Source organism: Rhinolophus ferrumequinum, chromosome 21 (assembly GCF_004115265.2).
Source record: "Rhinolophus ferrumequinum isolate MPI-CBG mRhiFer1 chromosome 21, mRhiFer1_v1.p, whole genome shotgun sequence".
Lineage (NCBI taxonomy): Eukaryota > Metazoa > Chordata > Mammalia > Chiroptera > Rhinolophidae > Rhinolophus > Rhinolophus ferrumequinum.
In genome coordinates, this window is record NC_046304.1 from 23,219,003 (window position 1) to 23,238,100 (window position 19,098).

At 37.5% G+C, this 19,098-nt stretch overlaps 1 protein-coding gene across 4 annotated transcripts in view; it reads left to right on the forward strand.

Moving 5' to 3' along the window:
- AP2B1 (adaptor related protein complex 2 subunit beta 1) overlaps window positions 1-19,098 on the forward strand; it is a 101,520-nt gene that overhangs the window by 66,123 nt on the left and 16,299 nt on the right. For all 4 annotated transcript variants that reach the window (XM_033089387.1, XM_033089391.1, XM_033089389.1 and 1 more), the window contains one exon: window positions 3,928-4,057. In XM_033089387.1, coding sequence (XP_032945278.1) covers window positions 3,928-4,057 — 130 coding nt within the window. The remainder of the gene's footprint in view (window positions 1-3,927; window positions 4,058-19,098) is intronic.

Sequence of the window (19,098 nt, forward strand, 5' to 3'; positions counted from 1 at the left end):
ATTCCATTGTCTAGATTTTCTTGTTCAGAGAATTATGCATTTATGGCTTTTAAATTGTCTATCTTTTATATATACTATCTTTCTAATGTTATCTATAAATATTACAGTGTATATCTCGTGACCCCTTTTTACCCAGAATCACAACACTGACCAAACTCTTTAATATCATCTAATATCCAATCGGTGGACTTTTACAGTTGTCTAGTATTTTTGTACAATTTGTTTTGTCTGAACAGGATCCCAGTAGGGTCCCCATACATGCCACTTGGTTGATAAGTGTCTTAAGTCTCTTTTAAACTATAGGTTCCTCTTCCTGTCTTTTTTCCTTGAAATTTATTTTGTAAAAAAAAAAAAAAAAAAAATAGGTCTTTTATCTGTGGAGTTTCTCACAATCTAGATTCTGCTAATTATATCTGTAAATTGAAGGCAAATCTATAGGATTGATGAGATTTAGACTTCGTCTTCTGGCTAGAGTGCTTCATGGATGGAAGTGATCATTTTCTCTCATTTCTATTTTATATTATTTGCTTTTTCTCGTTCTTTATGTCTCTTAACTGTTTGCTGTGGTGTCTCTTCTGTTGTTCTATGTAGCTCTATCTCCGTCACTATAATTGTGTCTTGCTATAATTTTTTGTAAATGAAATCACATGGTATGGAGTCTTGCATTTGGTTTCTTTTGCTTAGCATAATGCTTTGAGATGTGTCAATAGTTCATTGATAAATGTACCACAATTTGTTTACCCTCTCACCCATTGGTGGAATTTGCGACTGTTTCCAGTTTTATCTTTTATGACTAAAGATAAAACCTACAAGTCTGTATATGGATATATATTTTCAGTTTTTCTGGGTAAATACCTACTAATGGTATTGCTGGGTCATATGGTAAGTGTGAGAGTTCCAGCTGTTCCATATCCTTACCAGATTTAGGCATTCTTATACATAGATGTACATACACTATTAGGTTGGTGCAAAAGTAATTGCGGTTTTTGCAATTATTTGTAACCTTTTAAACCGCAGTTACTTTTGCACCATCCTAATAATATCTCATTTTAATTTATATTTCCTAGAATGACTAATGATATTAAGCACTTTTTTCCCATAAGTTTATTGGCCATTCTGTATCTTTGGTGAAGGAAGTATCTGCTGAAGTTCCCCCCTCTTTTTTTTGATTTTGTTATTAGGAAGTAATAAAAGTTCCTGATACATTATGGCTACAAGTCCTTTGTCAGATATATAGCTTGTAAATATTTTCTCCCAGTCTGTGGCTTGCTTTTATTTTCTTAACAATGTCTTTCAAAAATTAAGTTTTTTATTTAAATAAAGTTCATTTTATAATTTTTCATTTTATGACTATGCTTTTAGTGTTATGTCTAGAAATCTTTGACCCACAGTTACAGATTATTTTTTTCTATGTTTTTTAATGGATGTATTATATAAATTTAGTTCCTACATTTATTTTTGTAATCTGTTTTAAGATAATTTTAAAATACGGTATAAAGTAAGAGTCAAAGTAAACTTTTTTCCATAGTAAGTCTTGAAATCAGATATTATAAACTATCCAACTTTATTCTTTTTCAAAAATTGTTTTGGCTGTTATAGGTCCTTTGCTAGGATTTCGATTGAGTACAGTGACTCTAGATCATTTTGGGGGAGAATTGATGTCAAACAATATTGAGTCTTCTAATCCATCCATCAGCATGGTATACTCATATCTCTCCATTTATCTAGGTCACCTTTAACTTCACTCTGTAATGTTTTATGATTTGTTATGTACACGAGTAGATCTTAAATATCTTTTGTCAGATTTAAGTGTTTTGTAGTTTTGATGGTATAGTAAATAGCATTTTTTGGTTTTAATTTTTGATTGTCGCTAGTATATACAAATAGAATTGATTTTTGTATTTTGAGCTTGTATGATGTGTGATTAAAAAATACGGTGTCTAAATAAAAAAATTTATTACAGTAAAAGACGCATTGCCGTTAATCCCCCTCAAAATACTCCCCCTCGCTTAAGTGTGTTAACTGGGATAACACACTGATCCCATCGTTCTTGCCACTTTCTGGAGCAGTTCTGGAAGTCCTCTTTTCATGAGTGTCTTTACTTCATCCTCCATCAAGACAATGCTCTGTGTCACACATCGCTTCTGGTATATAGCAGTTTCTGTCAAATAAAAACATTATGGTGTGTCCTCATCCACCTTATTCACTGTATCTGGCACCGTGTGACTTCCGACTCTTCCCCAAAGTCAAAATGATTCAGGACATCAAGGCAGCCACAACAGTACAACTAAAGATACAAAAGGTTCAGAAAGTGGCAAGAACGATGTCATAAGTGTGTTTCAAGCAAGGGGGAGCATTTTGAGGGGGATAAATGGCAATGAGTCTTTTAATGTAATAAATTTTTTTCTCACTGTATTTTGTGATCACACCTTATATCTTGCAACTTTGTTATATTCACTTATTCTATTTAGTAGTCCCTTTATAGATTCTCTATGGTTTTCTACATAGATGAATCATGTTATCTGTGAATAGAGAGAGTTTCATTTTTTTCCTTTTCAGTCTTATGCTTTTTCTTCCCTCCCCTCCTTCTTCCACCTCCACCCCCCACTCCATTTCAAGTTGTTTCTGTCTAGTTGTGTAGGACACAGCTCCCTGGCCCATGGCCTGCAGCAGCACACAGCAGCCCACGGTAGCCTACGCCTGCCTCTGGCTGCTCAAGGCAGCCCAGCTCCAGGGAGAGCCATTGTTCACAATCTTAGCTGTAGGGGGTACAGCTCACTGGCCCTTGTGGGAATCAAACCGGCGACCTCGGAGTTGGGAGCAGGGTGCTCCAACCACCTGAGCCACTAGGCTGGTCCCGCCTTTTCTTTTTCTTACCTGATTATACTAGCTAGGATCGCCCATAAATGTTGAGTAGATATGGTAAGAAGGGACATATTTGCCATGTTCTGTTTCTATGGGGAAAGTAGTCAGTCTTTCACCATTAAGTGCAATGTTAGCTCTAGGTTTTTCATGGAGGTTGAAGGACTTCCCTTGCATTACTAGTTTGCTTAGTTTCATTATGAGTGGTCATTAAATTTTGTCAGATGCTGCTTTTGCATTTAGTAAGATGATCATGTAGTTCTTTTTTTAGTGTATTAATATGACAGATTACATTAATTTTTCAAATTTATACCAATCTTGTATTTCTGGAATAAATCCTATTTGGTCAGGATATGTTATCTTTTTTATGAATTACTGGATTTAATTTGCTAAAATTTTGTTGAGTATTTGTTGCCTCTATGGTCATGATGTAGTTCAGTTCATTTCTAACATGATTTATTCTTTTGTATTATAATTTCTTTTCTGAGTTTTATTGGCTCCCCTTCACCTTCGCCTATTATCTGGCCATTTCTTCCCCAGGTGCTTCCTTCACTGTTGTGTGTTCTTTTGTTGCTGCAATTGCATCATTAAGTGTATTTTCCCCTTAACATCATGTATAAATGTTCCATAATTGAATTTTTTTCGATGGCAAATTATTTTCAAGTATGTTTTGCTTGTCAATAAGAAAGATGTATTGTTGTTCCTCCATTTTTTAAGAATAGTGTCTTTGAATAGGTGCTGTGTATCTACCATTTTGATACTCCTATTTGAATGAGTTGGAATTTGCAGGACTAGCTATTAGCAGGAGGTTCCTGTGGAAGAGGAAGATAAACCAGGGTAGTATTCTGGGCTTTGTTGCTCAGGAACTCTCTTTCCTTTACTATGGTGTAACCACTGTTACAGTAAATTAGAATTGAGCACCTTGTGTCCTGCTATTCCTTCATTTAATATATTTTTAAAAAATTGTGTTTCCTTCAAATGGAGTAAAAAGCCATTAAAACCCAAAGATGTGGCTACATCCTGCCCCCTGATTAACCTCTGGGATTTCTTCATCCTCTCTCCTAGCTTTGGTGTCATCCCCAGCACGCCTCTGGCCATCCACACACCACTGATGCCAAACCAGAGCATCGATGTCTCCCTGCCTCTCAACACCTTAGGCCCAGTCATGAAGATGGAGCCTCTGAATAACCTGCAGGTTAGAGTTGTACTTCACTTGGGGATACAAGCTGGCATCTTGCTAATTTTATTTATATATATAAAACAACCCCTCACTGTTCTGTATATTAGAGTTGGTCATGGAATAGGATTTGCAATAATTGCATGGAAAAGAGTTTTAGTTTCAGTTTTTTTTAAAAGTCACGCATTGACTTAGAAAGTTATTCTTTTATTCAACAAACATTTAGAAACTTTTTAAGATCTTATTTACAAACTTTTTTTTCTTAAGACTTTCATAGCAATTTTGAATGTTACTTATATAATGATAGATTGCAATAGAGAATTATGAGGTTATCTTTAAACATACAACCATGTATAGTTATCTGGATTTAAATACTCCCTATTAGCACATAGCTATGATAAGTATAGCAGAATCTTAGAGGAGCTCAGAATTTTATCAGGGTCTACAAAAGCCTCTCGATCTTGAAGACATTGAATTTTGTAGAATGTTTAAGTACTAGTTTAGAGTTTCCTTTACTTTTTATCTGTTTTGAATTTCTCTTGAAATACAAGCCTTCTGGGGTTCAAACAGCGTGAAGGCAGAGTGGTAAGCTTGTAAGCTGAAGCTGTAGCAGCCTTGAAGGGATGTTAATTCAGGTATAAGGCCTAGAAGTTGGGGATTTGAATATTCACGGACAGGAGAGAGAGCCTTGGGCCAGCCTGAGGTGGGGAACTATAACTGATCCTGCGTACGAGTAGAGCTGAGCCTCTGGATGGGCAACTTACCTGAAAAGGGAACTAGAAAACCATTTTCACTCGGGCAAGTGATAGAAAAATTTCTCTCTGACCAGAGTTCTTGGCGGCCTCTTGTGAGAAATCCAGAGCCCAATATTATGCCAACCATGGCGTAATAGATGGGTACATAGTCCAAATTTATACTAGCTGTGTAGGGACAGTATTCTCCAAACCAATACGTCAATGTAAAATTGGTCCAGGACTGGTGAAATGAAACTTTAGGGCCCTCAGGACTCTCAACTGAAAAGAAAATCTCTACTAAAAATGAGCTCATGATTTAACAACAACAAAATTTTTTTTAAAAAAGAAGGAAAGCTGCACTGTGAAGACAGAAGACAAAGCAAGGAGGAGGATTGGTATTCTCCTTCTACCAAGAACTTGAAATGATAGAATAGTCTGAATGAGACTATAAAATATGTTGAAAATGATTAAAGACAAATACCGACCTTCCACTTTCCAGTCAAGACAGGTGAGATCCCGTTGCTTAATCTTCTGGAAATACCAGTTTGAGATCCTAGTACTGATGTTGAAACATCAACAGTGAAAGTACTTGGAGTTAAAAACCTACGTTCCTCAGTAGTTAAAATACCACCAAAACAAGCCTGTTTGCCAGTTCACTAACTACCTAGTTGCCACAGTAGTTGACTGCCTCTTTTTCAGCAGAGGATATAATGATTTAGAGCGAAAATGAGTGAGTCACAATATAACTTGGCTCAGACTAAAGGAACAAAACAAGGATTACTGTGCAGATGGAATTGGCTGTTACTAGGATGAGAGTAACGTGTTAAGGGGCTTATCCAGCAGAGAATCCTGAAGTAACTAACTAACTAACCCAAATCTACATCTGCTCCCTTTTTATTGAAATCTAACCTCCTGTTTTCCCACAGAGCCTCAAGCCTAGTATTTGAGGACAGTCAGCATGAGTGCAAGAATGCTTTACTTTAGAAGTAGAAAGGGGAATTTGGGTCACAGAAACCAGGGCAAATTTTCTGCTCTTAAAAAAGAAACAGTAAATAAATGAATGCCATTTTACTTTCCTATTTGCATTTCCATTTCGTAGTGAATAAAATGAACATCCTCAGTAAGAATCCTCATAAAAAACGATGAATCTTACTTAGTCCAGACCCCTCCGTCAAAAGTGTTGATATGGTATTAGGACTAACAAGTTTTCGTTTTTATAAACCTGACATTTTAAAAAGCAAACTTAAGCATTTTCCATCTAAGGAGAATGTAATAAAGTATCTCAGCTTCTCTAGGGAAAAAAAATTTCCATCTGTAGTCAACTACTGATTCTCCAAGTTTTCCCCATGGATTCTCTTCTTTCAGTGATGTTATAATTATGGCTATTTTCTCATTAATTATCATTTCCCAGTGGAGAACTTAAGCAAAAACTTGAAAAGAGAAAAACTTTCTTTCCCTATAAACAGCTCTACTTAATGTCTGCTGGTGGAAGTTGAAACTAATGGCTAAACGTAAGGTAGATAGGTTACTTTAGATTTCAGCTTTCATTCTTCCCTTGTCCTAATATGAACAAAAAGAATCAAATCTTAACTCCAACAAACTTAAACCATAAAGATCCAGGTAAAGATTGACTAACATTTAAACATTATATTTGCATAATGTTTAAATCCAAAAGCTCGTGAAGGGAAAATTGGTACTTTTCTAGTATTCTAGACAATAAAATCAGGGGTAGATAGGAATATTTGGGGGTTGAGGCAATGAAATTTTGAATGCAGTGTGGGTTTTAGCTATTTTGGCTAATTTGGTATCAATATATAGAACAAGTAAATCAAACCCAGATTCCAAAACTGGAATGTAACACTTAGTACAAAAACTTTTCATTAAAATGCTCATCAAACTACTTAATGGCTTATAATCTGTTTGAAGCACTATTGAAAGGTTAAAAAGACACTGTTCCCTCTTCAAATATAAAATAGATTATAACTTAGAGACAAGAATTAAATACCTGGCAGAGATTTGAACCTAAAAATTTTTTTTTAACTGATACTGGTTATTTAAAAAAAAAAAAAAAAAAAAGCCTTTGTGAATCCAAGTTATAAATATTACACAAAGTAAAGTTTAGTTTGCCCTTTGGGAGCTTCTTTTGACTTTATTTATATCATATAATTAGTATATTCTGTAAAAAAGTGAATTGATTCCCTCTGTATTAAATGAAACAAAAACCTTTTTTTTTATTATTGCTAAATGAGTTTTCTCTGACTTTGATATTCTTGTTTTTCACTTCATTTGTATTAGTTGCATAGAAACATTTTCCCAATATACTTCTTCAAACTTGACACCTGGCAAGTGACTGCTTCTTCAGGTTCATGTCTGCAAAAAGATAATGGAATTATGACATAACATGTATTCATCCTGGTCTTTGCAGCTGCTTGGCTTCCTTTTTCACTGGGCTGTAAACTCTCATGAGAACATTGATAGCACCATTCTTTCAAGTTTTAATTTTATTAGGGTTATAAAAACACAGTTTAAAGAGTCAACTAGTTCTATAGTTAGTTAAGAAAAACCCAGTCCCTAGCCTTCTCTTCCCAAAATAGTCCCCAATTTTTCCTTCCGTGTTTTATATTTACCTTTCTATCTCTACATAATATGTTTGTATTACGACTTCTGGATTTTTCCATCTTAGGTATTCGTCTGTATCTCCTTACTCACTGATATCATCTACATGGATATTTCTTATCCTCCTTTTTTCGTAATAGAACTGAGTTAGAATTCGCTTTAATCAGTGTTCAGTGTTTACATTATTATAACTGTATACTCTTTTTTACATACCTTTTTATTTTTTTAAGATTTTTATTGAAAAATAGCTAACATACAATATTATATTATTCTCAGGTATATACATCATAGTTATTCAGCAGTACCCACCTGGCACTATACATAGTTATTATGTATATACTCCTTAAAACTGAGTTGTATATAATAAAGTGTGATTCCCCCCCCCCGTAAAACTCTTCGTAAGTAATTGGATATTTACTGGTTAATACTTGTCTGTTTGCTTAATTTTTTTGTGTTAAGAGCTTCTTTGTAACTATAATTCAATCCCAAATTACAAAGAGATCAGACCTTTTAAAGAGACTCTCAGTTTCACTTTCTTGGAGTCTCTTCTGGAGTCTTTTGACCAGCTCCGGTCTGTACTGATTTCCTTGAATGCCTGAAACATAGCTGTCATCCTGGGAATCTCCCTTCATCATCACTCTGGTGATTCATTCCCTTCACCTCTCTTCTATGTTTGGTCTTCAGTTGTATTTTTCTTCTCTTGGTTTGCTCCCTCATTTCGATGAACAACATACTCCAGTAGTTTCCTGGGAATAGGAATATAGAGAATAGTTTCTGAGACTTCACCTGGTTTAAAAAGTCCTATTTATCTTCATACTTATTTGACGGTTTCTGTGTAACGTTCTAGATCATTTTCCTCCTAGTCTGAAGGCATTCTGATTCTTGAATCTGTTCTGTCGCCTACTCTTTCTCAGTGAAAGCTTATATGAGCCTTTCTTTAACCTCCGGGTTCTGAAATTTCACCGTGGTGTTCATCAGTGTGAATCTTTTTCACCTGTTATGCTGGGTACTCATTGGGCTCTTTCAAAGTAGAGACTTGTATCCTTCAATTTTGGGAATTTTTAAAAACTTTTTTGTAGATCTCCCTTCATTTTGTGTTTCTTTTCATTGGAAGTCTTGCTATTTGGATATTGACCCTCTTGGACCAATCCCTTTTTTCCCCCACCTACTTTGCATATCTTTCTTCTATTCCACTTCCTAGAAGCTTTTTATGGAAAAATTCTCACATTACAAAAGTAAACAATATTGTAGTGAGGCCCTGTGTACCCATCGTCGTCAGTCATTCAATACCCAATTCAATAATTATCAGTACGTAGTTAATATTGTTTCATCTATATCCCATTCACAGCCCTGTTCTATATTACTTTGAAGCAAATCTCAGACATCTACATCATTTCATTTATAAACATTTTAATATATTATCTTTAAAATAGTTCTCTTTTTAAAAATATAACCACAATAACTGTTGAACACATTAAACAATTAACAGTGTTTTAACATCAAATATCCAATGTACAAGTTTCTTCTCTCAGTATCTTAAACTTGTTTGTTTTTATTATGACTGTTCGAATCAGTAAAGTGCACACATTATGATGGGTTGATATCTCGTAAGTCCCCTTAGTTATCCTGTTCATTATATTATAATAGCCACTAGCCACATGTAGCTATGTAAATTGAAATTAATTAAAATAAAATAAAAATGTAGTTTCCTCAGTTGCGTTAGCTACATTTCAAATGCACATATGGCTAGTGGTTACTAGATTGGGTAGTGCAGAAGTAGAACATTTTATTGTAGAAAGTTGTATTAGGTAGTGCTGATCTATGGGCTGTCTGAATTTTTTATTAATCTTTGGTTTTCAGCAGCTTGGCTGTTACGTACCCAGGTTTTTTCCTTGTTTTCATCTGGCCTGGGGTTCACTGAACTTGTTGGATCTGTAAGTTGATAGTTTCTCCCAAATTTGGAGAAGTTTTGCCATTATTTCTTCAAATCTTTTTCTGCCCCATTATCTCTTTTCTGTACTTCCATATCTCCAGTTACATATGGGTTAGACCACTTGATGTTATCTGTCAGATCATTGAGGCTGTTCTTTTTTTCTCTCTGTTCTTTAGCTCGGGTAATTTCTATTGATCTGTCTTCAAGTATACTGACTCTTCTATAGACTACACCTTTTTAAAAATCCATTCAGTATAATTTTCATTTCAGATATTGTACTTTTCAGTTCTAGGATTTCCATTTGGTTTTTGCTAAAATTCCCCATCTGTTCACTCAGAAGGACAACTGGAGAATCCTATTTTATAGCCCACTTTCCTCCTTTATCCCACTTGCTCCCTTGGGCCATCCCTTGGGCCTAAAGGTATGCTTACTGATCCTCAGGAAAAGTGACCAGTAAAAGCATCTCAAGCAGGCCCTGGAAACAGTGCTGTGGCTATCTAGGAAATTCTGTGTGTTCGAGCTGGGCAGTCTCTTTGGTCCTGTGGATTCTTCTAACCATGGGTTGCAGGGAGCCAGAGGAGGATTAGAGTAAGACCCTCTAAACCATGAGGCCCAGGACAGGAGCTCCAGTTATCCCATCACTGAGGGCAGCTGGAATACTTACGTCAACACTTTCTTTTTGGTTGGCTTAATTCGTCCAAAAATTACCTTTGACTCTCCTGTCTAGTAAAAGCTTTCTGCCAGTCTTCTGGGACCTAAGTTGGGGAAGAGAGCTGGAGAGTCTACTGTTCAGTATGCATACATTCACTTAATCTGCCACCCCTCAGCCATGCCTGGCATCCCCTTCAAAGTGCCATCTATTTTATCCTCTCTAAACGAATCAGTCTTTAGTTTTATGTAGGGGCTACAGGGCTAAGGTAGCTTAGAATGGTGGTGGGGATCTAGGTTTCTAACACCATCTGAATTCTTTTTCTTTTAACATCCACTCCTCTCATTTCCCTTCCATACAGTTTCAGAGGTGCTGTCAGTCTTGAGCCTTTGAGAATTCTGTTGTGTTATTACTAATCCATCTGTTTGTTTCTTTTTTCCCCTTCTGCCTTCCTCCCCACCCCCCACTCCAGTTCAAACCATTGTTTCTCAGTCTAGTTGTGTAGGACACAGCTCCCTGGCCCATGCTGGTGTTATGAGCCTTGCGCTCCCACCAGCTGAGGCAGTTGGTCGCCGGTCGTGGGTCGGCTGCTCACAGCAGCTCTCACAGGCTGCCGGCCGCTCACGCTGGCTGCCGGCCAGTCATGGCAGCACACAGCAGCCCACGGCAGCTCATGATAGTTGCCAGCCACTCATGCTGGCCACCAGCCACTCATGGCGGCCCACGGTAGCCCAGGGCAGCACACAGCAGCCAACCTCTGGCTGCTCATGGCAGCCCATGAGCCGTTGTTCACAGTCTTAGCTGTAGAGGGCGCAGCTCACTGGCCCATGTGGGAATCGAACTGGTGACCTCGGCACTAGGAGCTCGGCGCTCCAGCCACCTGAGCCACCAGGCCGGCCCTAATCCATCTGTTTTACAGTTAACCAACGTTTTGTTGCTGTTGCATTTTTTTCTTCCTTATCTTTATGAATTTATGCTTTTAAATATTTGTCTTGAATTACGGCAGAATTTCTTCCAGGAGAAAGAAAATTTAAATGTGGTTTTCAATCTATCTTTACTTGAAAGTGTGACAGCACCTTCATAAACATGCTTCTGTCCTTCCTTTTATCCTAGTGTTTCCTTAGCCTTGGAGGCGAACCTGTGAGTAAAGAGCTGGTCTTTTCCTGTGTGCGGCTTTCGTTGTTTCTCCCTGTTGCCCTTAAAGAGCCCACATAAGTTGTTCAATAAGAGGATGAACATTAATCAAGGAAAAGAAATAATGTCTCTTGGGTTTTTCTTTGAATGTTTCTTCTAAAACAAGGTACTATTCATCGGTTCAGTTCATTTAAATGGTGAATGATTAGTCAGAATGTGTTGAAGATGCTAGTTGCAAAGGACACAATCGTACAATCCTATTTATTCATTTCTTTGAAATCCTGGTCAGCCAAAAGGTTCTGGGTTTTTTTTGCCAGTGTACGGCCCTGAGAAAGTTCTGTCCCTTGCTACTCCTACGTTGCCTGCAGTCCCAGCCTGTGAGAAAATCAGTTGCAGATGGTGCCTGTCCCTGATATTTCGTGTCTTACATATGTCCATTCACACTCAGAAAGCCCACAGCTCTAGCTATTGTACCAGAAAAACTGGTAAATGCTTCCAAACGGAAGACTTTTTCAGAAGCTTCCACCGAATGAAGCAAACCAGCATGGCATTTGCTGACTCTTCTTGACTGTTGTGCAAGCCAAACAAGTTTTGTGTTAAAGCTTCCTTTGGTCTTTCCAAGATCCACAGTTGAGCACTGTGCACTCTGATTGCATTTATGGGACCACATGCTGCTTCCATAGAGGTTGAGTCCTCGAAGTGGATCTTCTGGGAACTGTAAGAGTTTTCCAGGTCAGGCAGATAGATCCAGTGCTGAAAATAATCCCTGTGGACAGGACAGACCTGGAATATTCCATTAGTAATATGTAGGTAATGGAGTCTTGGTTATGAAAGATGAAAACATTTTATCACCCAAGAAAACAAAAGAGAAAATTACTTTCTGTGATTGCTACTTCAAATTTGATATATTTTTCATGTCACATCAAGACTGTAAACATATCCTTTAATCTCAGCTGAGAAATAGAGTATCTTATATACTAGATATTCCTTTTGTTATTAGGTTGTACTTATTGAGAACACCCCTCATCTTTTTTTTGTCAAGGCATCAAGATTCTACTAGGCTATATCTTTTATCTTAATACAACCAGCACTCAACTACTGGCTTCTGGGACTCTTGTAGGAATATGCCTGTTAGTAGCAATTGCCCTGCTTGAATAACCATACATAAGCAGTAGACAAGAGTTCTGTATTCTGATAAGCAGAAGTGGTCTAAGGGAGCATAAACCTGGTCTCAGTGACAGGAGACAGTTGTTCCTGAAACCCAGAATTCAGTTCTCACAACACCCAAGTTTGGGAGCTAGTGCTTTATTAAAAAAAGGCCCTTTGGGGTGGCCGGTTGGCTCAGTTGGTTGGAGCGTGATAATGATAACACCAAGATTGCCGGTTCTATCAGCACATGGGCCACTGTGAGCTGTGGCCTCCTTTAAAAAAAAAAAACAAAAAAAAAACAAAACCCTAAAAAGGCCTGTGAGATCAGATTACCCAAGTAACGGAAGCCGATGCTGCCAATCTTGAGCAAATCATAATGAATTTCACAGTGTAGTTCTAAAGTAGTAATAAAAGTGATCTGTTGGTTTTCATCTATAAAAATCCAAGCCATCTTTATATCATGATAGTAAGTTAGCACTTGATGATGAAAAATGGAGTCAGTTTTGTGTTTCTGTATGACAAATGATTGGAAAATAGATTTAACCTTGTGGTCTTTATGCAGTAAGGGACTTCACCAAGACTTAATGTACATTATAGGTTGGAATTAAAGGGAACTCAACTGGGGTTTTCTTGAGCTGGATTGAAGTCCACTTAAGAGCCATATCCTTCCCTTATGCATATATGCACTATTATATTTTGCTATAGCATCATATTCAATGAGATATGAAAAGAATTAGCTTTATTCAAATTTTTTATGTAGGAATTATTCATAGGCATGGTCTCAAGGTCCATACATTTTGAAAGTAAAACTTGAGAAGAACTTTGAGCTGTGTCAGTGTACAAACATAAAGAATGTAAAATCTCATGGTTGGAAGGGGTAACTTTTAATGTTGTCTGTTTCTGATGGAATTTACCCTATATGAGCAGTGACTGGAGTCTCGGCGTCTGCCTGAATACTACTAATGATTTACTACTCTAAAATGGCCCATTTTATCTTCCTAAAACTCGGTTAGGAAATTATTTATATTGAACTAAAATATGTCTTTGAATTCTATCTGTAGATCCTAGTTTTACAGCTAAGGTTTTATAGATAAGTTTCTCTCTGAGCCAGTGCTTACAGGACCTGAAAATCAGTCGGGTGGGCCTATAATGAAAGTATACTCAGTCTGAATTCGTTTTCCATTTTATTCCACTTCAGGAAAGCCGAAATTTATGGAAGGACATTTATTTGTGTGTACTGCAAACAGATGTCAGATTTATTCTAGTTTTAAGAAAAAACAGAAGTAGAAACACAGGTAAATGTACTTAGAATCCATTACAGTTGGAGACTGAAGAAAATAATTATTTGGTCATTTTTGAAAAGTGTGTAGATGAATGGTGGTCCTTGGTTTGGTGCTAACATTTCTTCCAGGAACTACTGAAGGAGTTTAGAAGGCAGGTACTCCAAATATGAAAGCAAAAAACTTCTCAATTTCATAGCTCATGCTGTGCTACTCAATAATGTCTATCCCGTCTATGTATGACCTGTTTCCCCAGTAAAACTACTCAGAGACAGCATCTTTGCCGTGTCCTGCCCATGTGCCCAGTCACCTTGGCAGCCACGTACCCTTCTTTGTCCACATTAAGGTGAGGTAATACACCAGTCAGTACATACTCACAGACGCACCTGTGGACCTGTTTGATTTCTAATTTGCTGCTAACTAATCTGAGACTGCATGCTGATTATCTGGAACCTAGATTAGATTCTAAATCAGTTTTACTCCAGGATTTAAAAATGAATAATGTTCACTCACTCTCATTACTGTGGTCTATTTTTCTGTTGCATTTCCGTTGGGTCTTCTGCCTTATGACAAACCAGTCTGGGGTATGGGATATCTAATCACTTTAACTGATAATAGTTTACCAGTTCTATCCTCACCATTTTGTGATTCCATACACTATTTATTAAATAAATATTTTTAAGTTCCACAATAAGCCCTACACAGCAAATAGTTCATGTTGTTAATGTAGATAGTATTCTAAGGTACAAGAGCTGTAACCAAGGACCCACCAGCCCGTCCTAGCAAGATATACAAAACTGCTGTTAAAGGAAGAAAGAGAGAAATGGATATGTTTAGGTTTAGAGCCTGGACAGATTAGTCAGTATAACACGGCAGGTGGGTTCTATATTGGCAGAAAGAGATCACCTAGACATTTGCTGTGAGTCCTGATTTATTTCGCCTAACATGAAATTATTGTTTAAATCAGGAAGCTTCCTGGAGCAGGAACAGATGCAGTGTAGCTTCGCATTATTTTCCCTCGACCTGGATTTCTTGTGAGGCCCACAGCTGCCAATGATTCTCTCCACATAGCTATGGTCCTATCAGAGTTGTGACAGCTGCTTGATTCTCGCTGTACTACTGCCCAAGTGTATAGACCACTAACCTGGAAGAACTTGCGTTGGTATTTTTTCTAAGGCGAATAACCAGAATCCTAACAGTGGTCTGCAGAGCCCTGCGTGATCTCGCCATGCCGCCTTACCTCATTGGCTCCATCTGCTGCCCTCCACTTATTCCACTCTTGCCACACTGGCTTCCTCACTGATTTTCAAATGGGTTTGAAATGGAGGACCATATTTAAGCTAAAGATGGTAGATATTTTTTCGCATTGACTAGGAATGCAGAACTACTGGTAGATTTAATTAACTCCAGCAGCTAACAGAAAGAGCCACTTCTGCTTGAGTCTCAGATGACATGTATCACACAGTTGGAGTCAGTGCCATTAAAAACCTGTCACTCAGAGCCGTTCCCCTAGGATCTGTTGACTAGGTGGTGTGGTGCTTGAAATACATCTGAATCATCATTCCTCAAGAGAACTGAATGGAGATGCTTGGCGTCACTGCCTGGTCTTAGCTTGGACCAGCCTGTAAATAATCTTTCTAAAAGCTAAATGGAGAGGAATAATAAAAAAAAATATTCTTCAGAGACTTGGAAAGGTCACGAGTGACATCATGGAAGAATAGATGATATACTCTCAAAGGTGAGCTGTGTGCCATTTGCCTTGGTTTTTCTTGTGGCAGTAACTCCTGTGGTTATCTGTGGTGAGAGGTGTGGTGAGAGGCTGTGTTTGCCAGAGTTCAGACTGAGTTCATTTCGTACCTTTTTATAGTACTTTGGAGTGCACTGGAACAAGGTTAGAATATTAATTTAGCCTGTTCGTCTCCAGCTGTGCCACCATAAAGACGCTGCAGCTACCACAGCAGGCTTCCTGTACTATGGAAAGAAACTTAATTGCTGGTTACAGGCTGAAGCTGACAGGCTACTCTTTCCCCAGAAGCCACTGAAAGTAACTTTTAAAAATCATTATTATTATTAAGCATTTATAGCCTTCTTTTGTGTTTTCCAAGTGCCTCAGAATCATTTCTATTTGCTTCTCCTATTGATGTCCCTGAGAGGCAAGTTAATAACTGTTACGGCCACATGATTCACGTGACAGACCAGAGGAACCAAAGATTAGGTAATCTCCTTGGTACCATCTGCGATCTGCTTCAGGCATCCGCAAAGCAGAAGCTGAGGTGTGCATTCTGTTCCTTAGCTCTTTAAACCCATTTCGTTACTGCTTGCTTTTAATTTTGGTGTGTGAGGATTATGGCTTTTATACTTTTTTGACTGTAACTTACAATGAGAAATATATTTTACATAGTATACACACACAACACACATAAAACTGAAATACTTTCAGGAAGCATTACTTACTCTTCACGAGATGCACTATGATATTTTCTATTTTTGTGTGTGTGTGTGCTATTTTCAGCTCACTAAATAAATTTTTAAGAACCACAATTTTTGGTTGTGACCAACAGTTTTTAAAAACACACTGCTAGGAGGTACTTGAAGCTGAAGAATATACATGACACATTTTCCTGGAGCACCAGTTTTACTCAAAGGTAAAGGGAGAAACACATTTTCATATTAAAACGTATAGATGTATTATGGACTAGCATGCAGCTTCAAAGAAAATTTGTTCTTGCAGTGGGCTACTTCATATTATACCCCTAATCCTGGCCCTTCCCCCAGTTTCCACTCCCGAAGATAATATATGCATACTTTCCTATTCTGTTAAGGGAAAAACACTAGAAAAGACTTGAGAATTACTGTTCTTTTGGAAACTTTAGATCAAGTTCATGTCTTCACTAAATCTAAGTGGTTGTTAGGAACTTTGAGTGGTATATTTTACAATCATTATTATTGGGTACTTATTCTGTGCCAGTACCAGTTCTAGAAACTGAGAATACAGTAGTGAACAAGAGACAATCCCTTCCCTCCTGGAACTTGGAGGTGGGGTAGATGGCACAGGGACAGGCAATAAACCAACAAATAAGTAAGATAGTATGTCAGGGCAATGGAGAAGAATAAAGCAGAGCTGGGGTAGGGAATTGGGGTTGGAGATTGGATGGTGTAATTTTGAAATATATTGGTCATGGGAGACCTACGTGAAAAGATAATATTTGATAAATGCAAAGACCTAAAGGAGGCTGAGAATGGGCCATGCAGATTTCTGGATGAAGAGAATTCCAGACCAAAACATAACAAATGCAAAAAGCCGTAAGAGAGGAGCATGCCTGGTGGTGGCTGACGTGGGGCTAGGAGTAGCACGTAACGGGCATCACATTCCAAGCACTTGTAACTTTGGTTTTTGTTCTGAGATGGGAAGTCATTGGAGGTTTGAGCAGAGAAGTATTTGTGAGCTGACCTACATTTTAAGATCCCTCTGGCTGCTGTGTTGAGAATAGACGGGAAGCTAGGTGTTGGGGGTGGGGAGACGAGTGCAGGAGCAGGGAGACCATTACACAGCTTTGCACTATTCCATTTACTGAGTTTAGAAAGACAGCAGGTTCTGTTTAAGGATAAGGAGGAGAGATGGAGAGTTTGGTTTTGGACATGTTCATTTGAGGTATTAGTTATCCAAGTGAAGATACTAAGTAGGCGTTTGGCTATATACATGATCATTGACTTCCCTTAGGCAAGCAGGTATTGATGTTAAAACTCTTGAAAAATAAAATAAAAAATGAAAAAGAAAAAAAAAAACTCTTGGAAAATAGTTCTCCAGCTTGTCTGGATTATGTCTTCCTATTCTGTACCTGTTGGGATAGTTTTCAAAAAACAAGGAACTCCCCTCCTCCCTCTGAAGCAATCAATATCATACTCTTTAAGACTGACTCAATTCTATTGAAAAGTAACACCATCTGGATTGGCATTGAACTGGCTTCATACTGTGTTTTTCCCTTGATTCTTTTATGCCTTAACTCCCAAGGACTGACTGGCACATCCCTGAAGAATCTCGTTTTCTTTGGGTTGTGATCTACTACCTGTATTATTCTTCCTTAGCATATAGATGTTATTTTAGCTCAGTGACTTGAAACGAAAAGAGCCCACATATCATCCCCTGCCCCGACCCCTGCCTCATTGAGTATGAATTCACCCAAGGAGAGACACTGCTGATGGGACTGTGTGCTATGCGTATGACGGATGTAGAGGTAGAACAAGGATGAGAAACCCGTGTTCCATTCCATTTGTCTTCTTTCCCTTAATTTCATCCAACATTGAGCCACGAGTATGCTAGTGAAAATGAGAGCCCCTGCACCCAAGGAGCTCATTGTATTGAGGGCGAGGCAGATGTAAGCAGTTATTTTATGCTGTTGTAGACAGAAGTGTATGCACTGGGTACTTTGGGGAGGGATAAGAGCTTTCCTGAGAAATTCAAGCTTAAACTGAACCTTAAGATTAAATAGGTATTTTTCCAGCCAGCTAAAGCTTCAGGAGAAGGATATATTAAGCACAAAGAACAACATGTAAAAAGGCAGAGAGCTGTGCATTTCAGCGTTTGGAGAACAAGAAGTAATTTTGATGTGGTCAAAGCTAAGGAATTAGTTTAGAGAGGGAGATCCAAGAGAACTATATACCGTATAAAATGGGCATTATTTTGGTCCATGTTTGTGAGGGGAAAATAAGGAAGCACATTATACATGGGTAGTACTAATTCCGTATCTATATAAATGTTTTTAATTCTTTTATTTATGCTTATGAGTTACAAGGGTAACTCTAGAAATCAGTAATGATATCCATATGCAAAATAATACCCTGGGATACGATAATTGCTTTTGTTGAATTTACACCGAACTGGCAATGATGAAGAGTTCTTGGCCTTCTGTGATGCGTAAATGTCATAAATTTGTTACCGCTACATAAAATTTCTTGTACCTTGTATCTGTTCTTGTGTTTGTAATTATTTGTTACATAAAATTTCTTGTACCATAATATGTTTTAAAAATGTTAAAATTCCTTTATAATACAAAAAAACAAGTACCTAAATGTAAGCAAATAAAAATTTGAATTAAAAAATTAAAATGAAAGATATTTTTACCTGAAAGTTTGGGCCAAAAACGTGGGAGCACATTATACACGGCAAAATATGGTATTCTTAAAATGAACACAGTTCTAGCCAAGAGCAAAAGTTTGAGAGCTGCAAAATGCAGATTTTGAAAAGCTAATGTAAGAGATTCAGCACTTCCTTCCAAACAGTGACCTATGTGCAGTTGATCCTATAAAGAGATGGTATTTTACCAAGGGCACAGTAGCAAGAAGAATCATTAAATTAAGCTTACGATTTGCTAAGCCTTTTTACTTCTGATCTCCTGTCAGCATAGTAAGATTTCAGATAAGTCTAATTTGGTTATCCTTAATTATGAAAAATTCTGAATAAAACAGAAGATGGTAAAAGATAAAAGGAATTTTTCTTTATTAAACACTTGTTTTAGTACTTACTGTGAGCCAGGCACCATTGTAAGTGCTTTGCAAATATTAAC